Below are 21,295 nucleotides of genomic sequence, written 5' to 3' on the forward strand. Positions count from 1 at the left end.
TTCGTAGATTGCATGCATGTCATTTCCTGATTCAGGGTCAACAACATGGCGCTGTCCATGGACTATGTCATCAAATGGTTTGAGTGATATTTTCCTACGAGTGCCATCTATTTCTATGGTACTTACTTAATATTGTACAAGAGCTTATGCAGAGGCATTAGATCGTTATTCAATTGATTGTATTCGTAGTTTTTTTTTTCCATCGTCAAAGACTATTGATCAAGTGTCTACCTATTGTTCAAACGTGTGGACTCGCAGTCGAGAGAGGATGAGATGGTTTCCAGAGCTGTTTGCCCAGTGTACTGGTGGGGTGCGTATGTAGCTACTTGCTAGCTACCTAACAAATAAGGGCACTGTAGCCATTCATAATCCAAAAGCATCTATACCTCAGTGGTCATCATACGCTACATGACCAAAAGTATGTAGACACCTGCTCGTAGAACATCTTATTCCAAAATCATGGACATTAATATGGAGTTGTTCCCCTCTTTGCTGCTACAACAACCTCCACTCTTCTGGGAAGGCTTTCCACTAGATGTTGAAACATTGCTGCAGGGACTTGCTTCCAGTCAGCCATGAGCATTAGTGAGGTTGGGCATTGATGTTGGGTGATTAGGCCTGGCTCACAGTCAGCATTTCAATTCATCCCAAAGGTGTTTGATAGGGTTGAGGTCAGGGCTCTGTGCAGTCCAGTCAAGTTCTTCCACACCGATCTCAACAAACCATTTCTGTATGGACCTCGCTTTGTACACAGGGGCATTGTCATGCTGAAACAGGAAAGGGCCTTCTTCCAACTTTGTGGCAACAGTTAGGGGAACAGCTTCATCTAGAATGTCATTTGTATACTGTAGTGTTAAGATTTCCCTTCACTGGAGCTAAGGAGCCTAGCCCAAACCATGATAAACAGCCCCAGACCTCTATTCCTCCGCAATATGCCTTCAGGCAAGTAGCGTTCTCCTTACATCCGCCAAACCCAGATTCATCAGTCGGACTGCCAGATGGTGACGCGTGATTCATCACTCCAGAGTGTGTTTCCAATTGTGCCGACGCTTGGCATTGCACTTGGTGATCTAAGGCTTGTGTGTGGCTGCTCGGTCATGGAAACCCATTTCATGAAGCTCCTGACGAACAGTTATTGTGTTGACGTTGCTTCCAGAGGCAGTTTGGAACTCGGTAGTGAGTGTTGCAACCAGGACAGCGGTCCCGTTCTTTGAGCTTGTGTGGCCTACCGCTTCGCGGTTGAGCCGTTGTTGCTCCTAGACGTTGCCACTTCACAATAATAGCACTTATAGTTGCCCGGGGCAGTTCTAGCAGGGCAGAAATTTGACTAACTGGCTTGTTGGAAAGGTGGCATCCTACGACGGTGCCACGTTGAAAGTAACTGAGCTCTTCAGTACGGGCCATTCTACTGCCAATTTTTGTCCATGGAGATTGCATGGCTGAGTGCTCGATTACACCTGTCAGCAGCGGGTGTGGCTGAAATAGCCGAATCCACTCATTTGAAGGGGTGTCCACATACTTTTGTTGATGTACTGTATGTAAGTGGGAGAACTCAGAAGGACAGGAATTGCCTGCCAAGAAATTTGGCTTCAATTGTTATGCATGGTGCCAGTGGCCCCCGATGTTGCTATGGGGACTCTTAGGGAATAATCAAGAGGAAACTGAGTGTGGACTAGAAATGACTTGGACCATAGATTTATCTATTCTAACCAGTGAAGTCATCCTCTAAAATCTTATCAAAATACTTCCTTCTGAATATCTTGTTCTCCTCAGGCTGCAGTTTATGGGAAGTGTGTGACTGCTTCCACCACAGGCAGACAGGAGCTGAGAAAGGACCTGTGTGTTAGTTTGATGCTCTGAAGGCTTGCTTTGTTTACAGCAGTGAGTGGCATATTACAGGGGTTTCATTGTACATTTGATCAAATTGTCTGTTTTTGATGTATCAAATTGTCTTGCAGGCCAAGAAGAATCTTCAACACAACCAGGCAATGGACCCAATGTCCCCTCCATGTTCCATGAACATCATATAGTACTGTATCAGTAATGTGCTGGCAGGTGCTGAAAGACTTCTTGTCTCACCTGTTTAAAATTGGTTTCAGGGGTAATGCCAGGACAGTGTTTGGACAACACTCTTTTCAATAATGCTTTAATGTCATACTGTGTACTAACATGGAGCCCACTACCGAAGACTTGTAGGACTGTGTCTTTATAATATAATGTCCTTTATGGCTCAGTTGGTAGAGCATGGAGCTTGCAACGGCAGGATTGTGGGTTTGTGTCCTGGGGTCACTGATACGTAAAATGTATGCACAGCAAGGATGACTTAGTCGATTTGGATAAAAGCATCTGCTAAATGGAATATTGTTATGTAAATATGTGTATGGGGTCGCTTTTGTTCATGTACACAACACATTTTGACAACTGAAACTATTTTGCACATTTTCAAAAAATACAATGAGTTGAAAGCTTTACAGAAAAATAAACTCTTATTCTAAAGAAGTCATGAGCAGTTATGAAGCCACTATTGATGTCCTCTCTCTGTGGAGTCCATTTCATTCTCTGTCCTTATAATAGCTACAGCACAGTGCACCATTGTAGAAGTCAAAGCCACTGTTTCAAATGCTACAAGAACAGAGAGATGACAATTAAATTGCATAAATAAACCACCTCTACAAGTATTCCAGTATTTTGCCTTACATTGTCACCATGAGAGAAGCCATTCCTACTTCATAGGAAACATTCAGCCAGGGTTAAGGAAACTTCCATTTACATCAATACAGTTACTCACTTTGGCCCATTCATTTCACTACAAGTTACAATACAAGGCACAAAGCAGTGGCACCCACACACACACACAGGATATGACTAAACAAAATAACCACATTACTTTAAGTCATGGAAAACATCATGTATGAAAGGTGGAGAGAGTAGAACCAGAACATGGAATGTAGAACCAGAGTTATGGATTCAGAACTCCTTTGTGGGTAAAATGTTTGGGAATTGTACAAAACATTATGGACACCTGCTTTTTCCATGACAGACTGACCAGGTGAATCCAGGTGAAAGCTATGATCCCTTATTGATGTCACTTGTTAAATCCACTTCAATCAGTGTAGATGAGACTGGTTAAAGAAGGATTTTTAAGCCTTGAGACATGGATTGTGTGTGTGCCATTCAGAGGGTGAATGGGCAAGACAAAATATTAATGTGCCCTTGAATGGGGTATGGTAGTAGGTGCCAGGCGCACCGGTTTGAGTGTGTCAAGAACTCCTTTACTGCTGGGTTTTTCACTCAACAGTTTGTGTGTATCAAGAATGGCCCACCACCCAAAGGACATCCAACCAACTTGACAACTGTGGGAAGCATCCCACTGGGGCGCTTTTGACACCTTGTAGAGTGGAGGCTGTTCTGAGGACAAAAGGGGGGTTGTTGCAACTCAATATTAGGAAGGTGTTCTTAATGTTTTGACCAGTCAGTGTAGAAATAAGGCTACACTATACAACACTACAGTAGCAGTTTGTACTCATCAAAATGGAAGTCTGGTTTAAAATCGAGAGGAAAATGTAAGCAAGGAAGCTAACCGATTTATCCTTAATTAAATGTACTATGAATGTTTTCCAAAAATATGTCAGAAAAAGCAGCATGAGAACATTTAGCTACGTTCAGAAAATAACATATACACTATTTACAGCTCACAATAACATACATTTCAAAGGGCTTAACAAAAGCACTACAGTAACAAAAACAACCACAAGTCATCTCTACAGAGCCAAAACGAAAACTCCACATCACCTAGAAGTATCAAGAGATTTAAAGTGACTCAAACGCAGCCATTGGATAGCCGGATAGGTGGTGCATTGCTCTCTCAAACACACAGGACAAAAGGAAACTTGGCATGTGGTATTGCATAGCTTAACATACATTACAGTAGAGCATTGAGCTTCTTAATAAAAAAAACTAAAATAAGTTAATATTTACATACAAATCTATTTTAAATAGATTTATGGCAGCATAATACAGCAAATTATTATAGAATAGTCTACAATATATTTGATCATTGCTACAATATCTTTATCATCACTATATCTGCAATGTCTTCTGGAATCATGGAAGGAGGATGCTAAAAAAAATAATCCTATTTGGTAGAAGAACACAGACTAGGGTCAAATGAAGACACAGGCAGCCCAATGCTGATCCATCTTCAGCCAATAAATGGTATTATGACCAATCAGATATTTTGCAAATAATTGGTAAAAAGCCAGAATGTTCCCTATAACAATCAATGCACCTCACACACTCACAATCCTCCTGTACTGGTCAGGTATTATGAAGACAGGTGGTAAGGCAGAGTATGATCCATGGAACATGACTGTGTGTGGGAGAGAAAGAATGTGTGTTGTGAATAGTATGAACGCCTGTATAACTACCAACTGTACATGTGTGTGTGTGAGAGAGAGAGAATAGGGTGTGCACATTCTAACCAACTATATGCGAGTGTTTGTGTAAATACAGGGATTTGCACAGTCCAACCCAACTGTCTGTGAGTGTATGTTATACCGTATTCATGTGCGTGTATACCGGGTAGCCTAGTGGTTAGAGCGTTGGACTAGTAACCGGAAGGTTGTTCAAAGCCCCGAGCTGACAAGGTACAAATCCGTCGTTCTGCCCCTGAACAGGCAGTTAACCCACTGTTCCTAGGCCGTCATTGAAAATAAGAATTTGTTCTTAACTGACTTGCCTGGTTAAATAAAGGTTAAAAAAAATTTACAAATGTAAAAGAACACTCCCAGTTACTCGTTTCTCTCAAGCTCAGAGGTCTGTTTTATCTGGCGTGTGTGTACCAGTGCTCCCCGAGTGGCGGTGCCTCCAGGGCTGCATGGAGATCCCACCCCCCCATGTCCAAGAAGGGCTCCAGCCCCAGCACACCCCTCCTGGAACCCCCAGCCTCCCCTACCCCTCCTACCCCCAGGGCTCTCCTCCTCCTTCTCAGGTCCATGTCTCCTTGGTCCCTGGCCTTCTCCTGGACCCCCTGGTCCTGGGCTTTGTGGGTCTTCTCTTCAACAACATCGCTGGAGTCTGACTGGACGGTCGCCCTCTCCTTCAGGTCCCGTCCACTCTTCTTCACAGCCCCTAGTTCTTCTCCTAATCCTGGTTTGACAGGTCCTGGCCCAGCTGGAGCCAGAGCCTGCTCCTCCCGGGCCTTGATGGTGCTCTCCAGCTGTGCCAATTTCTCCTTCTGCTCCTGGTCCTTTTTCTCCTTCTCCGCTCTCTCCATCACCTCTCTCTCCATCTTCTCCCACTGGATCCTCCCTCACTCCGCTCTCTCGCTCTCTGCTCGCTCCTTTTCCAGCCTCTATTCCCTCCTTCTCTACTCTGGAGTTTTCGATCTCCAGCTCTCTCGACAGTTTCTCCCTCCTCTACCTATCCAACCGTTCCTCCTCCACCCTCCGCCGCACCACTCTATCAATCCTCACTTCCTCCAGTCTCTCTTTCTCCTTTAACTACCCCGTCCTCAGCTTTGGCAGGTGGCAGCTGGGCTGGTTCTACCTTCATCCCCTCTGTCACCTCCTGACCCAGAGGTTCTCCCCTAGCCCCAAGGTCCCTCTCCTTAGGGGCCTCCACCTCTGCCACGATTGCTGCCTCAGCCAAAACGGGCCGTTTAGGGACCTCCAGAAGTACTTCTTGTTTGGCAATAACAGAGGCAACCACTTTGAAGACCTGCTCTTCTGCACTCTTCTCCACAGGGAGGACCTCATTGTGGGGCTGGATGTGAGGCTCGGCCCCTCCGGCCTGTGGAGCTCCAGCGGGCTCCCCAGGCTCCATGGTGTCTGAGGCCAGGGCAAGACCACCTTGAGCTGGGTCTTTGGGTTTGGATGCGCCCCCCTCCTCCTGGACCCCCTTCTCTGCATCGGCCTCTGAAGCTCCATCTGTCGTAATACAAAGATCGTTATTTACTTTTTAATAACCAAACACTTAGATACACATCACAATATAAAGACAGAACACGTATGAGAGTGCACACGCTGTGCGTCTGTACCGGTCTTTCTGGGGTGCATCTCCTGGTGCTGTTCCTGTATGACAGCCAGTAGTTTCTCCTGCTGGTCCAACAGTCTCTTCTGCTGCTCCTGCTGCTCCTTTATAACCTGCAGCAGAGCAGCATGGTCCAACTGACCCTCTACATGGGGGAGACAGGGTTAGAACACACCAAACACACACAGGGGGAGTCAATTACAAGTGGGTTGGGTTGAATATACCATTCATAAATCATATATTTGGAGGTATTGGAGGGAGAAAGGGTATTCGATTTATCCAGACAAACAGTATAGGGATGTGTTGAAGGGTGGGGGGGGCTAGCGAAGGGATAACTCAGTCAAATTAATATTGGGTATGGTTGCTACAAACAACAACAGTTTGGACAAGGTGGGGGTCCTGTGTGAGAGGGGGTGAGGTGGTTTAGAACTTGAGGGTTATGGCCATTTGGGTTAGGGGGACACAGGATTAGAACGGTGAGTGACGATGTGAATACAGAGAGTGAGAGAAACACTTTGAACACACTATACAAACATGAGTTATCTATCCAAAACAGAGATGTATGGATAAACCACTACTCCAATCCTTTTGTCTCTATAACAAATAGCAAAAACATATACATGATCAAATACAAATCTTAGAATCAATCAACTATTAAAGACAACCAGATTCTCCAATTACATTTATTGAACTACAGGAACCCTCCAACCCAAAAAGGTCTGTGGTGTTGATGATATCCTCAATGAAATGATCAAATATACAAACTACAAATTCCAATTGGCTATACTTAAACTTTGTAACATCATCAGCTCTTGCAACTTCCGCAATATTTGGAACCAAGGACATATCACCCCAATCCATGAAAGTGGAGACAAATTTGACCCCAATAACTACCGTGGGATATGCGTCAACAGCAAACTTGGGAAAATCTACTCCATCATCAACAGAAGACATTTCCTCAGTGAAAACAAAGTACTGTCAAATTGGCTTTTTACCAAATTACCATACAACAGACCACGTATTCACCCTGCACACCCTAATTGACAAACAAACCAAAACGAAAGCAAAGTCTTCCCCTGCTTTCTTGATTTCAAAAAAGCCTGACTCAATTCGGTATGAGGGTCTGCTATACAAATTGATGGAAAGCGGTGTTGAGGGAGAAAAATACAACAGTGCGTGCTTAAAATGGGGGAAAAAACACATTTCTTTCCACAGGGCCGTGGGGTGAGACAGGGATGTACACTACCACTCAAAAGTTTAGACACACCTACTCAATCAAGGGTTTTTCTTTATTTGGACTATTTTCTACATTGTATAATAATAGTGAAGACATCAAAACTATGAAATAACACATGGAATCATATAGTAACCAAAAACATGTTAAACAAATCCAAATATATTTTAGATTCTTCAAAGTTTCCATGATAACAGCTTTGCACACACAAGGCATTCTCTCAACCAGCTTCATGAGGAATGCTTTTCCAATAGTCTTGAAGGAGTTCCCACATATGCTGAGTACTTGTTGGCTGTTTTTCCTTCACTCTGCGGTCCAACTCATCCCAAACCATATCAATTTGGGTTGAAGTCGGGTGATTGTGGAGGCCAGGTCATCTGATGCAGCACTCCATCACTCTCCTTCTTGGTCAAATAGCCCTTACATAGCCTGGAGGTGCATTTTGGGTCATTGTCTTGTTGAAAAACAAATTATAGTCCCACTAAGCGCAAACCAGATGGGATGACATATCGCTGCAGAATGCTGTGGTAGCCATGCTGGTTAAGTGTGCTTTGAATTCTAAATAAAATCAGACAGTGTCACGAACAAAGCACCCCCCAAACCATCACAACTCCTCCTCCATGCTTCACGTGGGAACCACACATGCGGAGATTATCCAATCACCTACTCTACGTCTCACAGACACGGATGTTGGATCAGATCAAAGGACAGATTTCCACCGGTCTCATGTCCATTGCTCGTGTTTCTTGGCCCAAGCAAGTCTTCTTATTATTGGTGCCCTTTAGTAGTAGTTTCTTTGCAGCAATTCAACCACGAAGGCCTGATTCACAGTCTCCTCTGAACAGATGATGTTGAGATGTTTATTTGGGCTGTAATCTGAGGTGCAGTTAACTCTAATGAATTTATCCTCTGCAGCAGAGGTAACTCTTTGTCTTCCTTTCCTGTAGCGGATTATTAAACATAAGAATGAGTGTGAGTTGTTGTCAGAACCCAGCTCGTGAGAAGTGACAGAGTTTTTATAGGACCAGGGTCCAAATAATAATAATCAATAATTTTGCTCTTTATTTAGCAATCTTACATATAAAACCTTAAAATTGTTAATCGAAAATTGTGAATAACTCACCACAGGTTAATGACAAGGATGTTCTCGAAAGGATGCACATAACTCTGCAATGTTGGGTTGTATTGCAGAGAGTCTCAGTCTTATATCATTTTCCACACACTGTCTGTGTCTGTATTTAGTTTTCATGCTAGTTATTAGAGGTCGACCGATTAATCGGAATGGCTGATTTCACGTTTTCATAACAGTCGGTAATCTGCACACCGATTATGGCCGATTACATTGCACTCCACGAGGAGACTGCGTGGCAGTTATGCCTGTTATGCGAGTGCAGCAAGGAGCCAAGGTAAGGTGCTAGCTAGCATTAAACGTATCTTATAAAAAAACTATTCATCTTAACATAATCACTGGTTAACTACACATGGTTGATGATATTACTAGTTTATCTAACTTGTCCTGCGTTTCATATAATCGATGCGGTGCCTGTTAATTTATCATTTAATCACAGGCTACTTCGCCAAACTGGTGATTTAACAAGCGCATTCACGAAAAAAGCACTGTCGTTGCACCAATGTACCTAACCATAAACATCAATGCCTTTCTTAAAATCAATACACAAGTATATATTTTTTAAACCTGCATATTTAGTTAATATTGCTTGTGAACATGAATTTCTTTTAACTAGGGAAATTGAGTCACTTCTCTTGCGTTCTGTGCAAGCAGTCAGGGTATATGCAGCAGTTTGGGCCGCCTGGCTCGTTGCGAACTGTGTGAAGACCATTTCTTACTAACAAAGACCGTAATTCATTTGCCAGAATTGTACATAATTATGACATAATATTGAAGGTTGTGCAATGTAACAGCAATATTTAGACTTGGATGCCACCCGTTAGATAAAATACGGAACGGTTCCATATTTCACTGAAAGGATAAACGTTTTGTTTTCGAAATGACAGTTTCCGGATTTGACCATATTAATGACCCAAAGCTCATATCTGTGTTATTATAAGTAAGTCTATGATTTGACAGAGCAGTCTGACTGAGGGATGGTAGGCAGCAGCAGGCTCGTAAGCATTCATTCAAACAGCATTTTCCTGCATTTGCCAGCAGCTCTTCGCTGTGCTTCAAGCATTGCGCTGTTTATGACTTCTAGCCTATCAACTCCCGAGATTAGGCTGGCAATACTATAAAGTACCTATTAGAACATCCAATTGTCAAAGGTATATGAAATACAAATGGTATAGAGAGAAATAGTCCTATAATAACTACAACCTAAAACTTCTTACCTGGGTATATTAAAGACTCATGTTAAAAGGAACCACCAGCTTTCATATGTTCTGAGCAAGGAACTTAAACGTTAGATTTTTTACATGGCACATATTGCACTTTTACTTTCTTCTCCAACACTTAGTTTTTGCATTATTTAAACCAAATTGAACATGTTTCATTATTTATTTATTTGAGACTAAATGTATTTTATTGATGCATTATATTAAGTTAAAATAAGTGTTCATTCAGTATTGTTGTAATTGTCATTATTACAAATATATATACACAAATATATATTTAAAGTTTTTTTTATAAAAAATCAGCCGATTAATCGGTATAGGCTTTTTGGTCCTCCAATAATCGGTATTGGTGTTGAAAATCATAGTCGGTTGACCTCTACTAGTGATTGCAGAGAATCCACTCTCACTTACAGTTGAAGTCGGAAGTTTACATACACCTTAGCCAAATACATTTAAACTCAGTTTTCACAATTCCACAATTTTATCGTTGTAAAAATTAATATCACCACTTCATTTTAAGAATGTGAAATGTCAGAATAATAGGAGAGAGTGATTAATTTCAGCTTTTATTTCTTTCATCACATTCCCAGTGGGTCATAAATTTACATACACAATTGGTATGGTAGCATTAACTTTAAATTGTTTAACTTGGGTCAAATGTTTCGGGTAGCCTTCCACAAGCGTCTCACAATATGTTGGGTGAATAGTCAGGTTTGTAGGCCTCCTTGCCCGCACAGGCTTTTTCAGTTCTGCCCACAAATTTTATATGGGATTGAGGTCAGGGCTTTGTGATGGCCACTCCAATACCTTGACTTTGTTGTCCTTAAGCCATTTTGCAACAACTTTGGAAGTATGCTTGGGGTCATTGTCCATTTGGAAGACCCATTTGCGACCAAGCTTTAACTTCCTGACTGATGTCTTGAGATGTTGCTTCAAAATATTCACATCATTTTCCTACCTCATGATGCCATCTATTTTGTTTAGTGCACCAGTCCCTCCTGCAGCAAAGCACCCCCACAACATGACGCTGCCACCCCCGTGCTTCACGGTTGGGATGGTGTTCTTCAGCTTGCAAGCCTCCCCCTTTTTCCACTAAACATAAAGACGTCATTATGACCAAACAGTTATATTTTTGTTTCATCAGACCAGAGGACATTTCTACAAAAAGTATTATCTTTGTCCCCATGTGCAGTTGCAAACCGTAGTCTGGCTTTTTTATGGTGAGTTTGCTGAGCGGCCTTTCAGGTTATGTCGATTTAGGACTCGTTTTAGTGTGGATATAAATACTTTTGTACCTGTTTCTTCCAGCATCTTCACAAGGTCCTTTGCTGTTGTTCTGGGATTGATTTGCACTTTCGCACCAAAGTACGTTCATCTCTAGGAGACAGAACGCGTCTCCTTCCTGAGCGGTATAACAGCTGCGTGGTCCCTTGGTGTTTATACTTGCGTACTATTGTTTGTACAGATGAACGTGGTACCTACAGGCGTTTTGAAATTGCTCCTAAGGATGAACTAGAATAGTGGAGGTCTACAATTGTTTTTCTGAGGTCTTGGCTGATTTCTTTTGATTTTCCCATGATGTCAAGCAAAGAGGCACTGAGTTTGAAGGTAGGCCTTGAAATACATCCACAGGTACACCTCCAATTGACTCAAATGATGTCAATTAGCTTAACAGAAGCTTCTAAAGCCATGACATAATTTTCTGGAATTTTCCAAGCTGTTTAAAGGCACAGTCAATTTAGTGTATGTAAACTTCTGACCCACTGGAATTGTGATACAGTGAATTATAAGTGAAATAATCCTTCTGTAAACAATTGTTGGGAAAAGTACTTGTGCCATGCAGTAGATATCCTAACCAACTTGCCAAAACTATAGTTTGTTAACAAGACATTTGTGGAGTGGTTGAAATGACTCCAACTTAAGTGTATGTAAACTTCCGACTTCAACTGTAGGTACAAGGTTGCAAAGGGCATCAGTACCTTAACAGCGCGATTTGCCAAGGCAGGATAGTCTGAGCGAAGCCCGATACAGAAATCTGGCAGTGGCTTCTGATTAAAATCAGTTCTCACAGAACCGCTTGTTGCAATTTTGATGAGGCTCTCTTCTTCAGATATAAGTAAGTGGACTGGAGGCAGGGCATGAAAGGGCTAACAAATCTAGTTGTTGGTGTCATCTGTTTCGGGAAAGTACCTGCGTAATTACGCAACCAACTCACTCAGGTGGTTCGCTATATCAAATGTGACATTGTCCGTAAGCTTGAGTTCATTTGCACACAAAATATGATACAATGATGGAAAGACCTGTGTGTTGTCCTTGTTAATGCAGACAGAGAAGAGCTCCAACTTCATAGCCTCAATGTTGTCCCGCACACTGATTATAGTTGCGGAGAGTCCCTTTAAATCCTTGATTCAGATCATTCAGGTGAGGAAAAAAACCACCCAGTCGTGTGAAAAACTCATCATCATGCAAGCAGTCAGACAAGTAAAAATGATTGTCAGTAAATAAAACTTTACGCTCGTCTCTCAATTTTTAAAAAACTTGTCAATACTTTGCCCTTGATAACCAGCACACTTCTATTTGTTGTAAAAGCGTTACATGGTCGTTGCCCATATCATTACATAGTGCAGAAAATACATGAGAGTTCAGGGGTCTTGCGTTAACAAAGTTAACCATTTTCACTGTAGTGTCCAAAACGTCTTTCAAACGGTCAGGCATTCCTATGGCAGCAAGAGCCTCTCGGTGGATGCTGCAGTGTACCCAAGTGGCATAGGGAGCAACTGCTTGCACGTGCGTTACCACTCCACTATGTGGCCCCTTCTTATTAATGGTATATGTTGCTTTTACACGTCTTACTTCTCGAAAGTCGTCTCTTGCTCAAATAACTCCTGTGGCTTATTTTTCAAATTGGCATGTTTTGTTTCTAAATGTCTGCGCAACAGTGAAAGTTTCATAGAGTTGTGAGATAGTACTTTGCACATATAACACACTGTGGCTGAGGAAAGGCACTACTCCCGATATAAGTGAACCCCAAATCAATGTAGATCTCATCATATTCGATGGTCCAACGTCCCTGTCTGTTTGGTGCTTTCCCTGGTAAGGGGGCGATAGCTCTTTGGCTGTATCAGATTCACAACCCTCTGTGTCCATGCTAGCTGGGCTAACAACAGATGTAGAATTACTGATGCTAGCATTGGATGTGCTCGTGGAAGCAGAACAACTTGTGTCGTCGACAGGTGAAGTACTGCTGGTAGTAGCAGTATGATGTCCTAGTAGTAGTAGCAGTACTACCAGTAAAGCTGGTATGGGTCTCTATGGACACATCTATCAATTGTCGAGCAAACGGAATGACCAGCAGCTACGTTTGGCTACATACGGACCGTTAGTGGAATTCCCAAGAGAGAGTAACGGTTAATGCGATTGGATGTTAATTATTTGACTAGGCTACCTGTATTTGACATTGTGTTGTTATTTCACTGAACACTAGATGGTTTCATTTTATTTTTGGCAGTGAAACGAAGCTACTCAGGCCAGAGAAAAAAAAACTCACCCAAATGTTATTGTTATAACATAATTATTGTTATGTTATTTAAAAAATACATGTGAATCACATTTTTATTTGGCGTACCCCCGACGGCATTGCACGTAGTACCCCAGTTTGGGAATACCTGCCCTAGAGCACACAACAAACTATACATACCTCGGCCTAAACATCAGCGCCACAGGTAACTTCCACAGAGCTGTGAACGATCTGAGAGACAAGGCAAGAAGGGCCTTCTACGCCATCAAAAGGAACATAATAACATTCGACAAACCAATTAGGACCTGGCTAAAAATACTTGAATCAGTTATAGAACCCATTGCCCTTTATGGTTGTGAGGTCTGGGATCCGCTCACCAACCAAGAATTCACAAAATGGAACAAACACCAAATTTAGACTCTGAATGCAAAAATCTGCAAAAATATCCTCTGTGTACAATGTAAAACACCAAATACATGCAGAGCAGATTTAGGCTGATACCAGCTAACTTACAAAATTCAGAAAAGAGCCGTTAAGTTCTACAACCACCTAAAAGGAAGTGATTCCCAAACCTTCCATAACAAGTAGAGAGAATGACAGAGCGACAGAAGGCGAGGGATGAGTTCATACCTGCAACCAGCTTTTTTAATCACTGTGACAGGAGCCAGTATACAGGAAAAGAAACGAGAGAGACAAGAGTTAGAGGAGAGAAACCAAAAACCTGATGTGGAGGATCCTGAGTGAATCAACCCAAGTCTGTCTGTCAGTCAGTCTACCCTGGTCTTACCCGTCTGTCAGTCAGTCTACCCTGGTCTTACCCGTCTGTCAGTCAGTCTACCCTGGTCTTACCCGTCTGTCAGTCTGTCAGTCAGTCTACCCTGGTCTTACCCGTCTGTCAGTCTGTCAGTCAGTCTACCCTGGTCTTACCCGTCTGTCAGTCTGTCAGTCAGTCTACCCTGGTCTTACCCGTCTGTCAGTCTGTCTACCCTGGTCTTACCCGTCTGTCTGTCTACCCTGGTCTTACCCGTCTGTCTGTCTACCCTGGTCTTACCCGTCTGTCTGTCTACCCTGGTCTTACCCGTCTGTCTGTCTACCCTGGTCTTACCCGTCTGTCTGTCTACCCTGGTCTGGTCTGTCTGGTCTGTGAACTGTTAACCCTGGTGCTTGTTCTGTACTTCAAACCTACTCTTATTTTTATTTTATTTTTATTTAATCTTGCTTATCCTTAGTGCAATTTCCACTCCTCCACTTACCATCCATCTTGTCCTCCACTCCTCTCTCCTTAACCTCTGGAACAGCAGCCCCCTCTGCTGCCACGGGAACCACTGCTTCAGCAACTGGGGCCGCCGGCTCACCTAAACCACATGGTCAAAGGCCAGGTGTCCAACACATCTACAGCCAATCAAATCACCGAGAGCATCTGAGATGATTGAATGTTCTGGATAAAGACCAGTCATACTCACGTTTCCCAGCAACCTCTGGGGCTTTGGCCGCATCAACCAGCGCCTGCTCAGCCACCACATCCTTCCCAACAAGCATTGGGGCAATTTTCTCCACTTGCTTTAGGGTTGGGACTTCCTGTTTCTTCCCCGCCCCCGGGTCAGGCTTCTCCAGCACCGCATTGGACTGCACCTCGGCTCCTCCCACTTCCACCTTTTTCACCAACAAAGGAAGTTTCTCCTCCTCCTCTCCTCCCTCTTTATTCTTCACCTCTTCCTGGTCCGCCACTCCTTGACCCTCAGACTCTTCTCCTCCCTCTGCAGGTTGGTTCTCCTCCTCCAGCTCTGCGTCATTCTTCCTCTTCTCTATCTGGACCTCATCATGGGGGATGGGCGGCTCGTGCCGATGGGCCTCCCCGTCAGGTACCGCCACACCTGGAGGAGGGGGAATACACACAGCTATAACACATGGAGTTTCAGGTGTTGCTGTAAATAGTATTCTGACAAACAACCCATCACTAATAGATTATTGCTTTTCTTCTATGTTCTAGTCTAGTGGATTCCCTCTGGTTCTATAGGGTTCCCCCTGGTTCTATAGCATTCCCCCTGGTTCTAAAGGGTTCCCCTGGTTCTGTACCTGCATCAGGGCGGTCCAGCTGCACTTCCTCCTCCTCCTTCCTGTCTGGAACTCCTTGTTCAGGTCCTTTGATCTGGGGTGGCTCAGTCTGTTCCTGCTGTCTCTCTACTGGATGGACTGGCTCTAAAGCAGCAGGGGCCTTATGCCTCTCCACCAACACAGGCTTCACCTCAGGCTGTTTTGCTACCACCGGCTTCTCTACTGCTGGGAAGGAACCATTTGTTTGTATGTGTAAGAGCCACTAGATGGCAGCAGAAATCCAAGCTATAAAGAGATGCAACACTAATACGGATCTACAATACAACCTAAGAGAATGAGAAGGGGACAGAGAAGACAGACAGCAACAGAGAGCGAGACAGAGAGAGCGAGCGAGACAGAGAGAGCGAGCGAGCGAGACAGAGAGCGAGCGAGACAGAGAGAGCGAGCGAGACAGAGAGAGCGAGCGAGACAGAGAGAGCGAGCGAGACAGAGAGAGCGAGAGAGACAGAGAGCGAGACAGAGAGAGCGAGCGAGCGAGAGAGCGAGCGAGCGAGACAGAGAGAGCGAGCGAGCGAGACAGAGAGAGCGAGCGAGCGAGACAGAGAGAGCGAGCGAGCGAGACAGAGAGCTAGGGAGAGAGACAGAGAGCTAGGGAGAGAGACAGAGAGCTAGGGAGAGAGACAGAGAGCTAGGGAGAGAGACAGAGAGCTAGGGAGAGAGACAGAGAGCTAGGGAGAGAGACAGAGAGCTAGGGAGAGAGAGAGAGCTAGGGAGAGAGAGAGAGCTAGGGAGAGAGACAGAGAGCTAGGGAGAGAGACAGAGAGCTAGGGAGAGAGACAGAGAGCTAGGGAGAGAGACAGAGAGCTAGGGAGAGAGACAGAGAGCTAGGGAGAGAGACAGAGAGCTAGGGAGAGCTAGGGAGAGAGACAGAGAGCTAGGGAGAGAGACAGAGAGCTAGGGAGAGCTAGGGAGAGAGACAGAGAGCTAGGGAGAGCTAGGGAGAGAGACAGAGAGCTAGGGAGAGAGACAGAGAGCTAGGGAGAGAGACAGAGAGCTAGGGAGAGAGACAGAGAGCTAGGGAGAGAGACAGAGAGCTAGGGAGAGAGACAGAGAGCTAGGGAGAGCTAGGGAGAGAGACAGAGAGCTAGGGAGAGAGACAGAGAGCTAGGGAGAGAGACAGAGAGCTAGGGAGAGAGACAGAGAGCTAGGGAGGGAGACAGAGAGCTAGGGAGACCCATGCTTCCATTATCGTTCATCTGCAATAAACAGGAAACAGGTGTGGAAGGAAGTAGATGACTGTATCAGTCAGAGGGAGAGAGAGAAAGAAAGACAGTGATAGAGGTAGAGATGGAAAGAGGAGAATGGAAGGAAGGATGAGGCTGTGTGAACTGTCCTTGCTCCAGTGTGTGTAACTCTCTCATTTTTATGACCCCCCCCCCCCCCTCTTCTCTTACCCAAACCCCGGCCCTCCTGTCTCACTCATCTCTCCCCTCATTTCCTCTGTCTGTTCCTCTGAATCTTCTCCCTCTCCCTTATCCCGTTACAGGAAAGAGATAGCAGGCATTTCAGCTGCCCAGGAGAGGGGGAAAGAAAAGGAGAGAGGGAAGAGGAAAGAGAAAATGAAGTAGGAGAGGGGGAGAGCGAGATGGAGGGGGGGGGGGGGGGGGGGAGAAACCACCGGAGTTTGAAGAGCATCACTCTGGATCCATCAATGTCAAAGGCTGCTCCTCTTATCCTCTACCCAGTCTGTCTAGCTTTCTGTCAGTCAAACCTTCAATATATTCCCGCATTGATAAAGGAATTTATATGTTTAAGGTAATGACTAAAGTATTCCACCCTGAAACGGTATAACTGTTTGAAATGTATTAGAATTATAAGGCTATAATAATGTGTTGGAGTCATAATTCAACAATGTGTGTGACTAGGCCATTGTGTTACTATTTTGCAATATGAGCTGGGTAGACATTCAAGGACAACTGAACTGTCGACTTGTGATAAAGATGAACCATGTTGCAGAAGGGTGATAAACAATGTATGTTAACTTTGGAAAAATACAGCCCACCTAAAGAGAGATGGAGTTTCTACTGATGTGAGTTCTTATGTGTGTGTGAGGTATAAATGGCTATGTGCATTGTATGATTTTCAGATTACTCTCTGAATAAAGGATGGATCTATTGCAGACTGGGGACTTAGTCTAATTCTTCATTAACCAGGGTCTTACAAACCTCTGGGAATTGGTCAAAGTTATAAAATAGTTCAGTTAGAATATTGGGATAAAAATTCTCATGACATCCATTTATCTGCAGTTCCATCTTTCTTTGTTTTAAGATTGCTTTGACCTTTTGGCTCTTGGTCTCTCTACTCTCACCAAAACTGACATCAAAATGTGATCTTTGGAGTTCGGAGCATCTAGGACTTAGAACTGAATAGAACTGAATAGAATAGCTGACTCATGGAAGGAACATTGTAATATGGTCCATACCGTTCAGTAAATCAGCCATGTCAGGAAGGACTCTCAAGATGGCACTCTTGTCAGCTGCAGGGGGAGGAGGGGCATGCTTGGGGGTGGAGTCACTGGCTGAGATTGACACCGTGGTGAAGGTGCTGACCAGCAAGATGCCTAACCCAACCCACAACACCAACTATAGAGAGAGAGAGATGTTGGTCAGTGATGAGATTAGTCGAGATAATGCATGTATGTATGCATGCACGTACGTACAGTGGGGCAAAAAAGTATTTAGTCAGCCACCAATTGTGCAAGTTCTCCCACTTAAAAAGATGAAAGAGGCCTGTAATTTTCATCATTTCAACTATGACAGACAAAATGAGAAAATAAATCCTGAAAATCACATTCTAGGATTTTTAATGAATTTATTTGCAAATGATGGTGGAAAATAAGTATTTGGTCAATAACAAAAGTTTCTCAATACTTTGTAATATACCCTTTGTTGGCAATGACAGAGGTCAAACGTTTTCTGTAAGTCTTCACAAGGTTTTCACACACTGTTGCTGGTATTTTGGCCCATTCCTCCATGCAGATCTCCTCTAGAGCAGTGATGTTTTGGGGCTGTTGCTGGGCAACACGGACTTTGAACTCTCTCCAAAGATTTTCTATGGGGTTGGAATCTGGTAACTGGCTTAACTGGCTTCTTACGCTTCACAGTAGGTATGGTGTTCTTTGGATGCAACTCAGCATTCTTTGTCCTCCAAACACGACGAGTTGAGTTTTTACCAAAATGTTCTATTTTGGTTTCATCTGACCATATGACATTCTCCCAATCTTCTTCTGGTTCATCCAAATGCTCTCTAGCAAACTTCAGACAGGCCTGGACATGTACTGGCTTAAGCAGGGGGACACGTCTGGCACTGCAGGATTTGAGTCCCTGGCGGCGTAGTGTGTTACTGATGGTAGGCTTTGTTACTTTGGTCCCAGCTCTCTGCAGGTCATTCACTAGGTCCACCCGTGTGGTTCTGGGATTTTTGCTCACTGTTCTTCTGATTATTTTGACCCCACGGGGTGAGATCTTGCGTGGAGCCCCAGATCGAGGGAGATTATCAGTGGTCTTGTATGTCTTACATTTCCTAATAATTGTTCCCACAGTTGATTTCTTCAAACCAAGCTGCTTACCTATTGCAGATTCAGTCTTCCCAGCCTGGTGCAGGTCTACAATTTTGTTTCTGGTGTCCTTTGACAGCTCTTTGGTCTTGGCCATAGTGGAGTTTGGAGTGTGACTGTTTGAGGTTGTGGACAGGTGTCTTTCATACTGATAACAAGTTCAAACAGGTGCCATTAATACAGGTAACGAGTGGAGGACAGAGGAGCCTCTTAAAGAAGAAGTTACAGGTCTGTGAGAGCCAGAAATCTTGCTTGTTTGTAGGTGACCAAATACTTATTTTCCACCATAATTTGCAAATCAATTCATTAAAAATCCTACAATGTGATTTTCTGGATTTTCTTTTCTAATTTCGTCTGTCATAGTTGAAGTGTACCTATGATGATAATTACAGGCCTCTCATCTTTTTAAGTGGGAGAACTTTCACAATTGGTGGCTGACAAAAATACTTTTTTGCCCCACTCTATGTATGTATGCATGTATGTATGTATGTACACTTGAAGTCGGAAGTTTACATACACTTTGGTTGGAGTCATGAAAACTCTTTTTTTCAACCACTCCAAAAATGTATTGTAAACAAACTATAGTTTGGCAAGTCGGTTAGGACATCTACTTTGTGCATGACAAAAATAATTTTTCCAACAATTGTGTACAGACATTATTTCACTTATAATTCACTGTATCAGAATTCCAGTGGGTCAGAAGTTTACATACACTAAGTTGACTGTGCCTTTAAACAGCTTGGAAAATTCCAGAAGGCTAATTGACATAATTTGAGTCAATGGGAGGTGTACCTGTGGATGTATTTCAAGGCCTACCTTCAAACTCAGTGCCTCTTTGCTTGACATCATGGGAAAATCAAAAGAAATCAGCCAAGACGTCAGAAAAAAAAAATGACTTAAGGACAACAAAGTCAAGGTATTAGAGTGGCCATCACAAAGCCCTGACCTCAATCCATAGAAAATTTGTGGGCAGAACTGAAAAAGTGTTTGTGAGCAAGGAGGCCTACAAACCTGACTCAGTTACACCAGCTCTGTCAGGAGGAATGGGCCAAAATTCACCCAACTTATTTTGGGAAGCTTGTGGAAGGCTACCTGAAACGTTTGACCCAAGTGAAAAAATGTAAAGGCAATGTTACCAAATACTAATTAAGTGTATGGAAACTTATGACCCACTGGGAATATGATGAAAGAAATAAAAACTGAAAGAAATCATTTCTGATATCTCACATTCTTAAAATAAAGTGGTGATCCTAACTGAACCAAAGACAGGGAATTTTTACTAGGATTAAATGTCAGGAATTGTGAAAAACTGAGTTCAAATGTATTTGGCTACGGTGTAAGTAAACTTCCGACTTCAACTGTGTGTGTGTGTGTGTGGTACCTGTGCGGTGAGTCCATTCTTCTGGATCTTTCTGTAGATGAGGGCAGGGCAGATGAAGCAGATGAGGGAACCCATGGTGGCTCCAGTCAGACCCAGGATGGTCTCCACTACAGAGGGAGTAGCATAGACAAACATTAAGTCACACAATCCACTTGCATGGCTAAAGCCACATCCTGTCAGTGTACCACATGAGTCTACGTGTCAGCCAGGTAACAATCCTCATTCTACTCTTCCAACCCACCTGGCCCATGGCCCCGTTCCAACCCACCTGGCCCATGGCCCCGTTCCAACCCACCTGGCCCATGGCCCCGTTCCAACCCATCTGGCCCATGGCCCTGTACCAAATGAACCAGAAACCTACCCCCCTTAATCTAATCTAGCACAAGCTTCACTCTCAGACCCTGTGTTTCAAGCCAGTACCAATCTCTCCTCCTGGGAACCCAGGCCATATTATGTGCCTCAGATTTAGTGTCTGTTTCCCCTCTGAGTCCCCCCATCACTCCATTAGCCTGATTAGGTACACACACACACATACGCTGGTGTGTGTGTGCGTGTGTCCCTACCCAAACACAACCATAACTAATAGATGAATAAAACATGCAAACTAACCCAAACCTCTAGATCATCGTTACAGAAAACACACAGCAGAGACCTCTAAAGAACAAGTGTGCGTGCGGTTTGTGTGTTTTGTGGGGGGGATATGAGCCAGAGAGGGCGTGTGTGTTTTGTGGGGGGGATATGAGCCAGAGAGGGCGTGTGTGTTTTGTGGGGGGGATATGAGCCAGAGAGGGCGTGTGTGTTTTGTGGGGGGGATATGAGCCAGAGAGGGCGTGCGTGTTTCGTGGGGGGGATATGAGCCAGAGAGGGCGTGCGTGTTTTGTGGGGGGGATATGAGCCAGAGAGGGCGTGCGTGTTTTGTGGGGGGGCTATGAGCCAGAGGGTGTGTGTGTCTGGGTGTCTGAGAAGAGAGAATAATAGCTCTATAAAAGGTGTGATTTAAGGAGTGGGTTAGAGTGTGACATTCACTGAGTCGTAAACTCATATTCACACAGCCTGTGCTACAATGCACGACACAACACACGCACCTTAAAGACCTGCAGTCACACATACACA

The 21,295-nt window shown here is 43.9% G+C and overlaps 1 protein-coding gene and 1 long non-coding RNA gene across 5 annotated transcripts in view; one reads left to right on the forward strand and one right to left on the reverse strand.

The window, feature by feature from the left end:
- The first annotated feature begins 15 nt into the window (after positions 1–15).
- Positions 16–2,668, forward strand: LOC109900059 (uncharacterized). The gene is made up of 3 exons (XR_002256546.2): positions 16–310; positions 1,774–1,881; positions 1,959–2,668. It is a non-coding gene; the product is annotated as an uncharacterized LOC109900059 (long non-coding RNA).
- Positions 2,576–21,295, reverse strand: part of slc38a10 (solute carrier family 38 member 10) — a 37,727-nt gene continuing 19,007 nt past the window's right edge. For 2 of the 4 annotated variants that reach the window (XM_020495756.2, XM_031835251.1), the window contains exons 10-16: positions 20,183–20,289; positions 17,668–17,827; positions 15,207–15,410; positions 14,594–15,004; positions 14,384–14,485; positions 6,038–6,175; positions 2,576–5,927 (exon numbers count right to left, since the gene is read on the reverse strand). In XM_020495756.2, coding sequence (XP_020351345.1) covers positions 5,464–5,927; positions 6,038–6,175; positions 14,384–14,485; positions 14,594–15,004; positions 15,207–15,410; positions 17,668–17,827; positions 20,183–20,289 — 1,586 coding nt within the window. In that variant the 3' untranslated portion in view covers positions 2,576–5,463. Of the gene's footprint in view, positions 5,928–6,037; positions 6,176–13,760; positions 13,783–14,383; positions 14,486–14,593; positions 15,005–15,206; positions 15,411–17,667; positions 17,828–20,182; positions 20,290–21,295 lie in introns of all 4 variants that reach the window. The other 2 variants (XM_031835253.1, XM_031835252.1) reach the window with 2 other exon arrangements.

The sequence above is a fragment of the Oncorhynchus kisutch genome, linkage group LG11 (genome assembly GCF_002021735.2).
Source record: "Oncorhynchus kisutch isolate 150728-3 linkage group LG11, Okis_V2, whole genome shotgun sequence".
Taxonomy (NCBI): domain Eukaryota; kingdom Metazoa; phylum Chordata; class Actinopteri; order Salmoniformes; family Salmonidae; genus Oncorhynchus; species Oncorhynchus kisutch.